At 49.8% G+C, this 14,319-nt stretch overlaps 1 protein-coding gene and 1 long non-coding RNA gene across 3 annotated transcripts in view; one reads left to right on the top strand and one right to left on the bottom strand.

The window, feature by feature from the left end:
• Positions 1–10,481, top strand: part of LOC128124658 (uncharacterized) — a 35,520-nt gene extending 25,039 nt beyond the window's left edge. For both annotated transcript variants that reach the window (XR_008222929.1, XR_008222930.1), the window contains exons 3-4: positions 7,912–7,963; positions 9,246–10,481. This is a non-coding gene — a long non-coding RNA (uncharacterized LOC128124658). The remainder of the gene's footprint in view (positions 1–7,911; positions 7,964–9,245) is intronic.
• A 115-nt stretch (positions 10,482–10,596) lies between these two features.
• The window catches only part of Mogat2 (monoacylglycerol O-acyltransferase 2), a 22,644-nt gene continuing 18,921 nt past the window's right edge, over positions 10,597–14,319 (bottom strand). The window contains exons 5-6 of the mRNA XM_052761200.1: positions 14,300–14,319; positions 10,597–11,566 (exon numbers count right to left, since the gene is read on the bottom strand). The exon at positions 14,300–14,319 is cut by the window's right edge and continues 180 nt beyond it. Of these exons, the coding sequence (XP_052617160.1) occupies positions 11,412–11,566; positions 14,300–14,319 (175 nt within the window). The 3' untranslated portion in view covers positions 10,597–11,411. The remainder of the gene's footprint in view (positions 11,567–14,299) is intronic.

Below are 14,319 nucleotides of genomic sequence, written 5' to 3'. Positions count from 1 at the left end.
AAGACATGGATGGCTTAGGTCAAGTTGTTTGAAAGGGAGGATAGGGGCTACTGGACAACCTGACTGCCACATGGCTTTTGCCACCAGGGTAAAAGGTGACAGTGGGAGTGTTCTAGCAAGCAGAACAAAGGAATTCCTTCCCACCAAAATGTGACTAAATTCTAAGTAAATAACCAAGTATAATTTTTTTTTGTATTAGAAATCTAAAAATTAGAACGGGGTTCTCTAGTTTTGTTTATGCATGTGTGTGTGTGTGTGTGTGTGTGTGTGTGTGTGTGTGTGTGTGTGTATGAGAGAGAGAGGATGTGTGTACACCCATGTGCACACACAGGCATGTTAGTGGATCTCAAAGGACATCTTTCGGGAGTTCCCCCTCTCCACTGTGGGTTCAGAGGATCAAACTCAGGTCATGAGGCTTCCACTGCAAACGCTTCTCCCTGCTAAGCCGTCTCACGGGCCCTGGAGTTCTCTGTTAAAGAATGACATTTCTCTTAACATGGGCTCAAAGTCCTGTTTCCTGTCATCGGACTGGCTGCAAGCCCTCTTTGATAACCCCTTTTAGCTCACAGTCATTCCAGAGCAGGTTGTCATTTGTTAACCCTGGCCTAGACTAGTGGGAGCTTGGGGACATAGTGTGAAACAAGGAGACTCTCCCCTCTGCTCATCACCCTGGAAGCCATCTTACCTGCACCACTATCATTTCTACCATTACTAAGCATTACTCAGTTCCTGGGTGGTACTGAGATGGGCTAGTGAAAGATACTGGACAGATGAACATCTTGTAATTGTGAGCTCTCAGGGCAAGATTAACTCCCATTCGCTTCTTGAATTGCTTTATATGCCCTTATGTGAACAATATGTCCTTGAGATCACAGTGAAAGCTGTGGACAGAGCTAAGATTTGAACCTGGGACTCAGAATCCCATTCCCAGTTCTTTGATCAACCATTATGTCCTAACATGGATACCTCTTTTGTGTGGGATGGAGTAGGTTGAGGGGAGTGCCAGGTCCCATATGCCCAAGACAGGGGAGTCTCGGGCTCCTGTTTTCCTCTTTAACCAGCCCAGTGGCTGATCAACTTCTCTAATCTGTGTAACTTCCTGGAAAGGAGTCTACGTCTATCATACAGATAGAATGAATAACTTGCTTGGCATTTTCAGAAGCTGAAATAGGATACTCCAAAATGTGGATCCTAGGCCCTGGAACTTGTGAATAAGCATACAGAAAGACATCCCACAGCAGATTACCCTGAATTACCAGGATGAGCTCCCAATGCTATCGCTATTGTGTTCTTCTTTTGTTTTGTTTTTCCGAGACAGGGTTTCGCTGTGTAGTTTTTGGTGCTTGTCCTGGAACTCACTCTGTAGACCAGGCTGGTCTCGAACTCACAGAGATCCACCTGGCTCTGCCTCCCTAGTGCTGGGACTAAAGGCGTGCGCCACCGCTGCCGGCTTTGCTTGTGTTCTTACAGAAGATTTTTCTAGCTGGGTGTGGTGGCACACACCTTTACTCCGAGCACTTTGGAGGCAGAGGCAGGCAGATCTCTGAGTTCAAGGCTTACGAGGTCTACAGAGTGAGTTCTAAGACAGTTAGAGAAACTGTCTCAGAAAAAAAAAAAAGACAAAGAAACAAGAAGAAGAATAATTGTTAGAGAAACAGAAGGCAAGAGGTGACATGTGAACAGAGGCAGACAGGGTTGAAGACATCACTGCTTTGGAGGATGTGGAAAGGCCATAAGCCAAGGAATGTAGCTTTAGAAGATGATGAAGGAAAGCAGTCAGTCCTCTAAGGCCTCTGAGGGAAGGTAGCCCTCCTGACAACTTGTACAAGTGACCCTACTGCCACCAACTTCAGACCATAGACCCTTGCAAATGCTGGACAGGTGCTCTCCTACTGAACTACCCCACAGCTAATCTATGGTGGGGTTTTGTTATATTCCATTTGCTCATTTTTTTTTTATACATGCACATGCTGTGGCACACCTGTGGAGCTCAGAGGACAGTCCTGGAGTTAGTTTCCCCCGTCCATCATTCGATTCCCAGGATCAAACTCAGGCCATCAAACTTGTAGGCAAGCGCTTTTACCCTCTGAGGCACCTCATTAGCCCTAGCGTCTGGGCTCCCTCCACCCCCGCCCCAGACCCGACTTCTTTGTGTACCCCTGGCTGCCCTGGAACTCTAGACCAGGCTAGCCTTCAACTCACAGAGATCCACCTGCCTCTGCCTCCTGAGTGCTGGGATTAGAGGAGTTTGCTACCACGGCCCCACTAGCATCTGGTATTTTAAGTGACCAAGCTTGTGGTCCTTTGCTGCAACAGCCCCAGAAAACAAATTCGGCATCCCACAGCAACTTTTTAGAATGTAAGTGAACTAATAATTTCAGATTTACAGAAAAGTAGTAAATACTGAACAGAAGGTTCCTACATACCTCCACCCCATTTAACATTTTACATTATATTTTAGTCACATCAACAGAGCCAGGACTGGTCCATTGTTATTATTATTTACTAAACTCCAATGTTAGTGACTGATTTTTCTAATGATGTCTATCTTTTCTGAGACCTCCTGCGGGATGTCCCATCTTCCTAGTCTTCTTTCCTGTGTGACAATGCTCAGACCCTCACACTCTCTGGTGACCTTTAGTTTTGAAAAGTGCAAATAAAATATTTTGTGGGATATCTCTGAATTTGCATTTGTCTAATTTTTTTTCTCAAGATTACACAGGGATTATGAGGCTTAGGAAGAAGATGGAGAACATAAAGTGCCACTGTCATCCCGACATATCAAAGGAACATCCTATCAACGTGGCTTATCACTGGTCACATTAGCCTCAGTCACCTGCTCTAGCTAGTGCATGTCAGAATTTCCCTATGAAGTAACTTCCTGTGCCTCCCCCCCCCCCCCCCCCCCCCCCCCCGCGCCGCACCCAACCCTTTGAACACCTTACTTTTGGAAGCAGGTTGTTATGTAACCCCAGTTCAACTGGGAGAGTTAAACTCCATTTCCTAAAGGGAGGTGCAGCCCCACAGTATTTGCGGTCTTTCTGAAAGGAAGACTTACCTCGTCTCCCTTGATTATTTATTATTTGTTTATCAGCATGTGCTCAAGGATGTCTGGGTTATATTTTAGGTTGGCATCTCAATGCTATGGTATTATTTTCTTCTTCAAATTGTCTCTGCCATGGTCACTAAAATCTTTCCATTTGGCCCCTGTGTAAGATGATGATCACTGTGTGGGGGTGGGGGTGGGGTATTTCCATTGCTATTTGTTTGTATGTTTATTTTTTCTTGTTTGGCTGGTTTTGAGCTGGTCTTGATTTTCCGGCACTCCAAGATGCCCCAGCCCTAGAATCTGCCACTTCTCCAAGTATCTCAAGAATCTCCTTCCTTTTAGTCAGTTAATTTATTCATGTATTGGTGTGCATGTATGTGTGTGAGAACCCATACACAACAATGCACATGTGGACAGGGGAGGAGAGCTTGTGGGAGTGGGTTTTCTCCTTCCACCATGCGGGGCTCAGGTCTTCAGGCTTGACGAGTGCCTTTACCCACTGTGCCATCACACTGGCCCCAGGAAAGCCCTTCTTTAGGAACTAAACCCCAGGCTCAGGGCATGCTAGCTGCAACTGGGTGCTATTGCTTCTAGGCTCTCTTGGAAGCCAGAGCTAGGCAGCCCACGTGTGTACTAGTCCGTGTATACACCAGTATTTTATTGCTTTCTGTATCATCCATCTGAAGCTGTGAGAAGATACTTTGAGTTCACATTGACTTGTCCTCTTACTACACGGAACATTCTAGTCTTCCTTCTCCGGCATTGAGAAAACTGGCTCCCAACGACCACTTAGGTGTTTGTTCCCACCTGGAAACCCAGCAGTTTCAGATAATGGGAACTCGCACCCCTGGAGGAACTGAGCATCCCCAGACACAGTGGAGGCTTGTGTCCATCCCATTCTGATGTTAGTCCTGCAACTTCTACTCCGTGTCCTAGGTTCTAGAGTTACTTAAGTCTGTCCCTTATTTTCCAACTCTGGTAGCATTTTAACATGCTTTTCAGAAACAACTCTATTATCACAGTCTGTATTCCTTCTTGGGATCCCCAAATTTAAAGCCTATTTCTTTCTTTTTTCTTTTTTTTTTTTTTTTTGCTTTTGAGACAGTGCCTCTTGTCCCAGGGTGGCCTTGAACTCACTATAGCTGAAGATGACCTTGAACGTCTGATCCTCCTGCCTCTACTTCCCAACTGCTGGGATTATAGACTTGAGCCACCAGCCTGACTCTACAGTTGTTCTAGGTAGTTTTCAATTGCTGTGATAAACACTATGACCAAAAGCAACTTGGGGAGGAAAGGGTTTATTTGGCTCACTTGTTCCACTCACCATTAATCACTGAGGGATGTCAGGGTAGGGATGTAAGCAGGAACAGAGTCAGGAACCATGGAGGAATGCTGATTATGGACCTGCTTTCCATGGCTTACTCAGACTGATTTCCTTTACAACCCAGAACCACTTGCTCAGGGATGGCGCTGCCCATAGTGGGCTAGTCCCTCCACATCAATCCTTAATCAAGAAATCGCCCCACAGACTTGCCCACAGGACAGCCTGATGGAGGCAGCTCTTCAGTTGAGGTTCCCTCTTCCTCGATGACTCTATTTTGTGTCAGGCTGACAAAAACTAGCACAATAATGTAAATGTTCACACTTTTATTTATCTGTTTGTTTTGTGTGTATATGTGTGCATGCATTCATGTCTGCGCATGTGTTTGCGTGTACCACGCATGTGGAAGCCATTTGATGTCAGGTAACTTCCTCCATCCCTATCCACCTTAGCTTTTGAGACAGGGCATCTCCCTGAACCTGGAGTTCAACATGACTGACCAGCGAACCCCACGAATGTGCCTGTCCCTACCTGCCACTACAGTGCTGGGGTTCCAGCTTTTATATGGGTGTTAGGGATCCAAACTCTAGTCCTTGTAATTACCTGGCTGATCTAAATCCTATTCCTTTTTTCAATTCAAAAATTTAAGCCAGAACCGGGCGGTGGTGATGCACACCTATAATCCCAGTAGAGCCAGGAGGATCCCTAGCCAGCCATGGAGGCACGGGCCTGTGATTTCAGTACTCAGGAGTCTAGAGCAGGATCGAAAGTTTGAGGCCAGCCCGGGCTACCTAAGCAAGATCCTGTATCAATAAATGTTGCAGAGGGAGGGGGCTGCCAGCAGGGGATTCCTTCCATTTCATGGGTTCAAGTCTGTTCATTCTCCACTGAAGATGAGCCTGGATGTACCTGGTCCCAGCTCAGCCTGAAAGGAAATGTTCTGGTGGGCTTTGTGCAGTGAGAAAAGGAAGCCACAGAAGTTTAGAAATACCCAGACCTGCTCTGTGAGAAGCACCAAGTCACACATCTGTCAGAGTCATCCTTGGAGTTCCTCAAGAGGGGCGAGTATTCACCAAATACCCATTTGTGGACAGTGTGACAGGCAAAGACATGATTACATGGGGCATCAGCTAAGTGTGAAGAGAGAGTGGTGTCTTTAATAAACATAAGTGTGGTGGCACACACCTTATGCCAGCAGTCCAGAGGCAGGTGGATCTCTGTGAGTACAAGGTCAGCCTGATTTACATAGTGAACTCCAAGCCAGCCAGGGCTACAAAGTGAGACCCCATCTCAAAACAGCACTAAAAACAAAAAACGAACTGACAGATGCTCCGTTCAGCCCGCTCTGTCTGCCCTGGTGGCCTGGCCCAGGCCCCAGACCAGCTCCAAGGTCTTCCAGGCCACCTTCAACTTTGTGAAGGAGTTCCTGCCTCCCTAACATTGGGGTGCTATAGGACAGCCAGCAAGGAAAAGCTAGGGACGGGTCCCCCCCAACCCCGCCTGGGTTACCACTTTCAACTCCAGCCTCTGGTCCATCACAGGGACTTGATAAAAGTTTGCTGAACACAGACCTACCCCTCAGACATTCTCTTCTCAAGGTCTTACCCTTGTGCTCTGATCACATCCTTGACCAGTGTCCCCACGGTGTCCCTCCCATCTGCCTTTGCTCACTTAGCAAAGTGACACCCCTCCTACCTCCTTGTCTTATTCCTAAGAAAGCTGAGCCACTGTGGGAGGTTGAGCCTTGACCCCATGCCACGTGGCCACAGGCTCTACCGTGCTGACTTACCCCTGCCCTGTTTGTCACCTCTGCTCAAGTCATCATAAAGCAGTATCAGACTGGCTGGGCCTCAGCAAGCCCTTTGTCCTCTTGGGTGATGATGTCTGAGAACTTCTCCCAGGCCAAAGAGCACCCTGATTCCGGAGGAGACTCCAGCTGTCCCCATCGTTTGAGGACTTCTGACCTTCTCTATCACACTGACACATCTTGTATTTGCATGTGTGTTGAGGTGGAGGAAACTGCCTTCCCCACAGAGTGGGGCACCCCAAGGGAGGCCCTGAGAGGGCCAGGAGGTGCGGGAACATGAAAATTAGTACTTGAGCCCATTATGTAGAGTTAGGAAATCCAACTGCTGTAAGCAATATCCTCCGTCTCAGAGCCTTGGTCCATGAAAAGCACCCTTTAAACTGAACACACAAAGCCTTCCTCTGAGCTCAGGGCTCCACACCTTTCTTGGCTTGTGCTGTTGGTATCTGTAACATGGGGATTCTAAGGTCATGTGAAAGAGGGCGAGTCCTCTTCCCCAAGTCTTTCTCTTCTGTTTCCATCTTGGCAGCTTCACGTCTAAAGGCCACCCTGTTCTTCTGCCAGTCAGACGGGGGTGGGGTGGTGATGGTGGGGGGGTGGTCATGGATATCACTCCTGTTTCCAACCTTTGCTCCGCCCCGCCCCGCCCATCCTCATGCTTTCTCCTTGGCTAGCGGGGTGTCTGTCCTTCAGTGTTTTCTGGGCAGGTTGCCTCATGCTACAGCACCGGGGTCAGAAAAGCCCCGCGAAGTATCTGAGGACTCATCCCATCAGAGTGGCAGCTACTGCCACCTCTTGTCCTCCCACCCTAGAGGGAGTGTGAACTGAACAGAGTGACTCACACCTAACCAACAGACTGAGGCAGAATAGACTCATGTGACTCAGAGGTCATAATAGTCAGGTGACCCGTCTCTCCCCCCACTCGATTGCTCTAGGAGAGGCCCCATCACTGGGGGCCCACGGAGAGGCCCAGACCCACTTGGTAAGGAACAGAGGCTCTCGCTTATCAGTCATGGGAGTGAGTGTGGAGGTGACCTCTGCAGCCCCTGTGCAAGCTTGAAAGACTAAGCCTAGCCAGCAGCCTAGATGCCACTCTGGAAGCCCCTGAGTCACAGCCACCAGCTAAGTCCCTCCCAGGGGCCCACCCTCAGGAACTTGGAGTCAGTAAAGTGTCCCTTAAAGCAGATAACTTCTTTTTTCTATGCTTTTTTTTTTTTTCCTTTCTTTGAGGCATGGTTTCTCTTTGTAGCCCTGACTGTCCTGGAACTCACTCTGTAGACCAGGCTGGCCTGGAACTCACAGAGATCTGACTGACTCTGCCTCCCGAGTGCTGGGATTAGAGGCGTGCGCCGCCGCCGCCGCCGCCGCCGCCGCCGCCGCCACCACCACCCGGCAAGCAGATAACTTTTAAAATAATTTATTATGGACAGCAAATAGCTAACCATCTTGACCAAATATAAAAGTCCAGAATGCAGTGTAGGCCAATTTGCCAGCTTCACTTAGAGGATTGCTGAGGTACTCTAGATCGTGTGTGTGTGTGTGTGTGTGTGTGTGTGTGTGTGTGTCTGTCTGTCTGTCTGTCTGTCTGTCTGTCTGTCAGTCGGTCTGTCTGCCTGTCTCTGTGTGTAGACATTAAGCATAGGTCTTAGTTCTCAGAGGTTCCCAAACCCCTGAGGATGGAAAAGTCCCCTCATGCCCTCATGTATTGGTGACCATGTCCCTTTTCTCCTTCAGAACTAAAGGTCCATCCCGACTCAGGGAAGAAGGCAGAGAAGAGTAGACCGAGGTATGACACAGGGGTGACTTGGGCTAAGTGACACTGACTGGGTCATAGGGAAGAGTATTATGAAGAGATAGGAGGTGCCGAAGATGGAGCAAGCCCTGGAGTGTGCCTGAGGAGCAGTGCAGGGCGCACAGGTTGAGGTGAGGCTAGCCAGGCCTAGGGGCAGATGAAATAGGGCCTTGAAGGCCAGATGGAAGAGAGACATAGTTGTTATCCCGAGTACTGAAGAGGACCTTGGAAATTTGGGTTTTATTTGAGAGAGTGGACTCATGTCCTGTCAGTGGTACCTAGTGTCCACGTGGTGCTGAGAGCTGTAGCAGAGGAAGGGCAGCCAGAGGATGCAGGGCAGCCCCAGGAAGCCAGAAGATGCAGGGCAGCCCCAGGAAGCCAGAGGATACAGGGCAGCCCCAGGAAGCCAGAGGGCGCACTTCTCGCCCACAGGCACTGGGGAAGCTCCCTGGGTTAGATGAGTCATGCTGAAGGATCAGGAAGCATTATCAGGCAACAGGAAGGTGATGGAAGGGAAGCATTCTAGTCTGAGAAACAGCGCGGACAAGATCACAGAGGTGACAGTGAGTGTGGTCACAGTGTCCCTATGACAGAAGCTTAGGGCTAAGGACTAAGATAAACACCAAGGACCAGAGCTTGCTGATGAACAGCAAGCTAACACCGGGCTTCAAGGTAGACATCTGTCTTCCACTGATCCTTCCAAGCCTTGCTCCCAGGCCTGCAGCTCACATGCCTGGCTGCAGCCGCAGGCCCAGCTTCCTCTGGACTTGGGCACTCCGCAGGCAGTTGAAGGAAGGGAGGAAGTATGGAGGGAGAGACATTTGCTGCTCTTGTCTGACGAGTCTCTCAAAGCTGCCTATGTCCTTGACTAGCGTGGCTTGGGGATTCTATGCCTCCATTGGTTCTTCCAGGCCTCCTGGGTGGTGACAGCATCTGGTGACAGCTGTTGCTTACAGCACCACTCACTGTGGTTTCCAACACCTGTGGGTACCTCAAGACATGGTATCTTTAGCACAACCTCCTCAGACTGTCCTCTGGTTCCCTCTGAGACCGAGACTAGCATGAACCCTAGCCTCGCACAATGGAAGGCCATGCAAGGATCTTGAGTAGGGAGAGTGGTGTCAGAGGGAGAAGGAGATGGGGACAGGCGAGAGACACCAGGTTGACTGGGCCCCTTGGGATGCAATGGCTTTATTATGGCAGAAAGAGAGAGGTGTGGAGGGTGGGGTAGGGAGGGGGCATTCTGCCATAGGCTTTTACTTTTAAATTTTTGTAGACAGTGTGCAAAGATGGCCACGAGCACTCTCCAGCACCTTGTGCGATGTGATGGCCCTCCTCTTCACACTTGGCGGAGTCTATTTCTGATTCCTGACCTTGTGACCGTTTCGATGCACGGTGTGTGATGGAATGGACACCGCATGCTGTGTAGTCGGGGGACCGTCATTCCATCGGAATCCAGTCACCACAGGTGCTAAAAAGGCCGTCAGGATAAAGCCAGGCCCTGTGCCCCGCTGTCACAACGTGTACAGTCACCCCAGCCTCACATGACCACGTGTCCCACTGCAGCTGCACCAGAGCTGAAACAACTCGGAACTGGGGAGAAATCAAGGCTCTCGCTGCCTTCAGCTAGTTGGCGGCTCTAACTTGGAGGCAGAGAACTGCTATGGACCCCTAATGGACATCTCCTTTGCTGTCTTGCCCTTTCTTTAAGGCCCTGACCACGGCTACTTCCTCAAATCGTCTTGGACCTGAAGACAGCACTCCCTTCTCTGACTCCTCTGCCTTTTGCTCCTGGTGGGATTATCTCATTTTATTTTGAGGCAGGATCTCTCTACATAGCTCTGGCTATCCTGGAACTCACTATGTAGACCAGGCCAGCCTCGAACTCACTCACAGAGATCTCCCTTTCTCTGCTCCCTGAGTGCTGGGATTAAAGGTGTGCACCACCACACACCTTGTTTGAGTCTTGTCCCACACCATCTCTTCTCAATCCCAGGTGCCTGCACAAGGTGCTGAACATCCATGTCACGGAACTACTAATTTCTATGTACTGTGCAGCACTTCATGGAGGGCATGGTGTGACCCCAAGCTTGGGAACTGCTCACAACACTAGAGTGTTATTGCCATCCTTGTGTCAGATGCTAAAACTGAGGTTTAGAGGTAACTGATTTGCTGAGGAGATAGGTGGGGCTGGGGCTGGGATCCCAATGCACACTTCCCCAGGGGTTATAGAAACTGCTCCTACATGGAAGGGCTCTGCTCCCCATTACAGGGGAGGGCCAGTCAGGCATTCTTTCAATCTAGCCATGCCCTGGGCTTTCCTGCGGGTGTAGGAGCTCCAACCCAGGAACCCAGAATTCTCCTGGCCAGAGTGTAGCCCACCCAGGAGACACACAGCCACCCATGCATCATCTCTGGCTTCCAATGCGCTGGTCTGCCCACAGGCATGTCCCTTCCCCCTTCTTTCCAAGGTGGAAAACTCAGGGTGACCAGTCCCCGGGAAAGGGGAGACTGACATGGTCTTCTACAATGTAGTTGACTCAGCTTCTGAGGAGAGGTTGGGGCCACAGGACAAAGCTGAGGCTCCAGTCGGCCCCACTGGTTGGGAGAAAGGAAGAGAAGAGAGATAAAACAGAATCGTTTCATTTATTGAGGTAACATGTATGGAGCTGCCCTTTTGTGCCAAGACAGGGGCTGGAGTTCGTTATAAAGCATGAGTACGAGGCTCCCTAATAGAGCCCATGTGATGTGAGCACCGAGGCTCCCAGGCTGTCAAGGCTGGGGAAACTGAGACTCAGAAGGATGGCAAGGAGACCTACCCTCAGTGATAGTCAGGTAGCTAAGGAGGACTGAGCTCTGCCTTCCTTAACTCCCTTCTGGGCTCCTTTGGTATCGATGTCATAGCTCAGAGGACCCAGGATCTAGAAGGAACATAGGATGGGTGCCAGGGCATAGTTTGCTACACCTCCTCTCCAGCTCAGAGGGGAAGAAGGGACATCAGGGAGCAGGATGAGGGACATGCACAGGGGAGGCCTGGGGTGCTGGCTTCTTTCACACTGTCACTCGAGGGTAGGGGAAGAAGAATTGTGTTCTGCTTTTCCCTGGCTGTCCTTTGGTCATGTTTGAGTGACATTAGAACTGTGGGTGGAGACCTCAGAAATGATTCTCTACTTGCTTTTCTTCCCCATCCTACAGATGGGCAGACAGGCCAGGGCCAGGGAGACCACAGAGCTTTGGCTGCAGCTGCAAGTCCCAGGGCTAGGAGCCGCCTCCTCTTCCATCTTGCCAGCCGGAGCTGAGTTCCTAGGAGTCCAGGGTGGCTGTGGAAGTCCCCTCTCACCACAGCACCTCCAGTGCACTGGACACTGCTTTGTGGAAGTCCCCCCCTAATCACAACACTCCTGCAGGCTCTCGGATGCAGCTGTCCTCTGGCTGGAGTCACTTAGCAGAACTCCAAGTGCTGGTCAGCGGGGACATTGAACTTGAGTTTGTGTTCCTCAAAGAGCTTGCATAGCTCCTTGATATAGAGCTGGTGAAGCTGGTCCACCTCCTCCTCTGAGGGCTGTGGTGTCATCTGCACCTGTATGGGCTTTCCCACTGCAAGGGACAGAGGAGGACAGTGGCCCAGAGTGAGTCTCAGGAACCCTGGGAGCAGGGGCCACCCCTACTGTCACCCCACAAGGTGTCCCACTACCACCCCCTGCTCTCCTGATTTCAGATACTCTGGGCTCGCTTTCTATCTCCCCGTCCCCCCCGCTCTCCCTCACCCCATGTATGTGGATAAGTGTGCGTTCATGTGCAGGTATATGCATGTGGAGGCCAGAGGTTAATCTCCAGTACTGTCCCTCGGATACCATCAACCATGTTTATGGACACACAAGCCTTTCATTGGCCTGGGACTAACTGATTAGGCTAGGGTGGCCATCTAGTGAGCCCCAGGGATCCTTCTGTCTCTGCTTCCCGAGTGCTGGGATTAAAACCATGTGCCACCACACCCAGATTTTTTCATAGGTACTGGGGTTTCAAACTCAGTTCCTCTTGCTTGCACTTTACCACGGAGCTATCTCCCTCGCCCTCAGGTACTGAATTCTAAGGTTTTAGGACACCTCACTCCAGACTCTCAGTATACTAACAGTCAGCTTTCAGTATGCTGGGCAATATGCATGCACTTTATATGCATTCTCTCCCTTAGTCCCAGGCAAACAAAACCTGTCATTATTCCTACTGGATACAATGAGGCTCAGAGAAGTTAAGTCAATGATCCAAGTAACCAGATGGAAGCGGTACTAGATTTTAAACGCTAGGGGTGCACACATGTGATTCTGAGGGTTCAACGTGTCAGAACTGGAGGTGCCTGCACTTCTAGAATTGGGGTGGGGGTATCACAGCCCAGGTAGCCCTTCTTTCTTCTCTGCCATGTGCACTGATATATAATGCTCCATGGTCATAGGGAAGAATCAGGAAGACTCTTATAAAACTTATAAATCTGTGTGGCTGTGCAAGCGGTGCCCTCTCCTCTTGGAAATATCTCTGGAGGCAGCGGTGCCCTCTCCTCTTGGAAATATCTCTGGAGGCAGCAGCAGCAGCAACAACGTTCAAATACATGAGGACTGATATCACCATACGAACCAGTAAGGCCATTATGCAAGGATTACCAAATCTGTGCTCAACTATGGGTGGGTGGATAGATGGATGGGTGGGTGGATAGATGGATGGATGGATGGATGGATGGATGGATGGAAAGGTGGATGGGTGGGTGGATAGATGGATGGGTGGGTAGAGAGATGGATGGGATGGATGGGTGGGTGGATAGATGGGTGGATGGATAGATGAATGGATGGGTGGATAGGTGGATGAGTAAGTGGGTAGATGGATGGGTGGGTGGATAGATTGATGCGTGGATGAATAGATGGATGGGTGGGTGGATGGAGGATGGGTGGGTAGATAGGTGGGTGAGTGGGTGGGTGGATAGATGGATGGGTGGGTGGATAGATGGATGGTGGGTAGATAGATGGATGGGATGGATGAGTGTGTAGATAGATGGATGGGTGGGTAGACAGATAGATGGGCAGGTGGATAGATGGATGGGTAGAGTTGAAATGAACAGAGTCCTCTCTACAAATGTCAAATGGGAATCCAAGAAGAAAACAAAAGAGAAGTGCAAATAGCTGAAAAGTTGTGCTAAGTCTGTACACCCAAGCTCAGGTTCATTTCTTACAGGAAGAGCTCCCAGAGTCTAATGCAGAGTCTATTGATTATTAGTTGGCACACAGATTTTTAAAACATTCTTTTTTGTACATGTATGTGTTTGTGTGCATGTGTGAGCATATGTGAAGCCTAGGGTTAATGTTGAACATTTTCCTCAATCGTGCTTCATCCAATTTTTTGAGACAAGGTTTCTCACTAAACCTGGAGCTTGCCAACTGGTAGACTGCCAGCCACCAGACCTAGAGATCCTCCTATTTCGGTCCCCTCAGCCCTGGGATTACAGTGCATACCACCGGGCCTTGTGCCTGGCTTCTACGTGGGTACTGGAGGTCAAACTCACATCTTGATGTTTGCTCAGCAAGTCCTTTATCAGTTGAGCCATTTCCCCATCCCTGCACAGATTTTTTTTTTTGGTTTTTCGAGACAGGGTTTCTCTGTGTAGCTTTGCGCCTTTCCTGGATCTCACTTGGTAGTCCAGGCTGGCCTCAAACTCACAGAGATCCGCCTGGCTCTGCCTCCCGAGTGCTGGGATTAAAGGCGTGCGCCACCACCGCCCAGCCCTGCACAGAATTTTAACATCTCTGTTCTCTGCTTTCTTTTCACAGGCCTCACTCTATCATCCGGACCACAATTAACCCCTCCTTCTCTGACCTCATGAAGGTCAGACAGACTCCAGTTACAGCCTCAGCTCTGTCCCTCAAAGGCAATGTGAGCTTTGAGAATTTATTTAACTCCTTTGGGCCTCACTTTATATCAATGAAATGGAGATAATAGTCCCTACCTCAAAGGTTGCTAGGAAAAACCAAGCTTGAGAATGTCAAATGGCAAGTGTAATGTCTGACACATGGCAGGTCCCCTGCTGTCCCTTCTTGAGAATGAGTACTCAGCCATCAGTATCTCTCGTTGAGAATAAGTACTCAACCATCAGTACCTTTATGTCTGTTACATCTCTTATCCCAGACTTCCCTCATGTAGGGTTATCTACGTGTGGGGTACATCCCTGTCTAGAATGTGAGTCCCATGAGGATGAGGGCGTATCTTTCCCACCCTCAAGCTCCCTGGAGCATCTAGCCCAGGCCCTGTTCCTGCAGCCTGCCCTGGCCAGTCTGGATCTCAGCTCACCTATGGTGGTGATGGGCTGG

Source organism: Peromyscus californicus, unplaced genomic scaffold (genome assembly GCF_007827085.1).
Source record: "Peromyscus californicus insignis strain IS unplaced genomic scaffold, ASM782708v3 Scaffold_4__1_contigs__length_199733344, whole genome shotgun sequence".
NCBI lineage: Eukaryota > Metazoa > Chordata > Mammalia > Rodentia > Cricetidae > Peromyscus > Peromyscus californicus.
The sequence above is the reverse complement of the archived record's forward strand: the minus strand, read 5'-3'. Positions and strand labels throughout refer to the sequence as shown.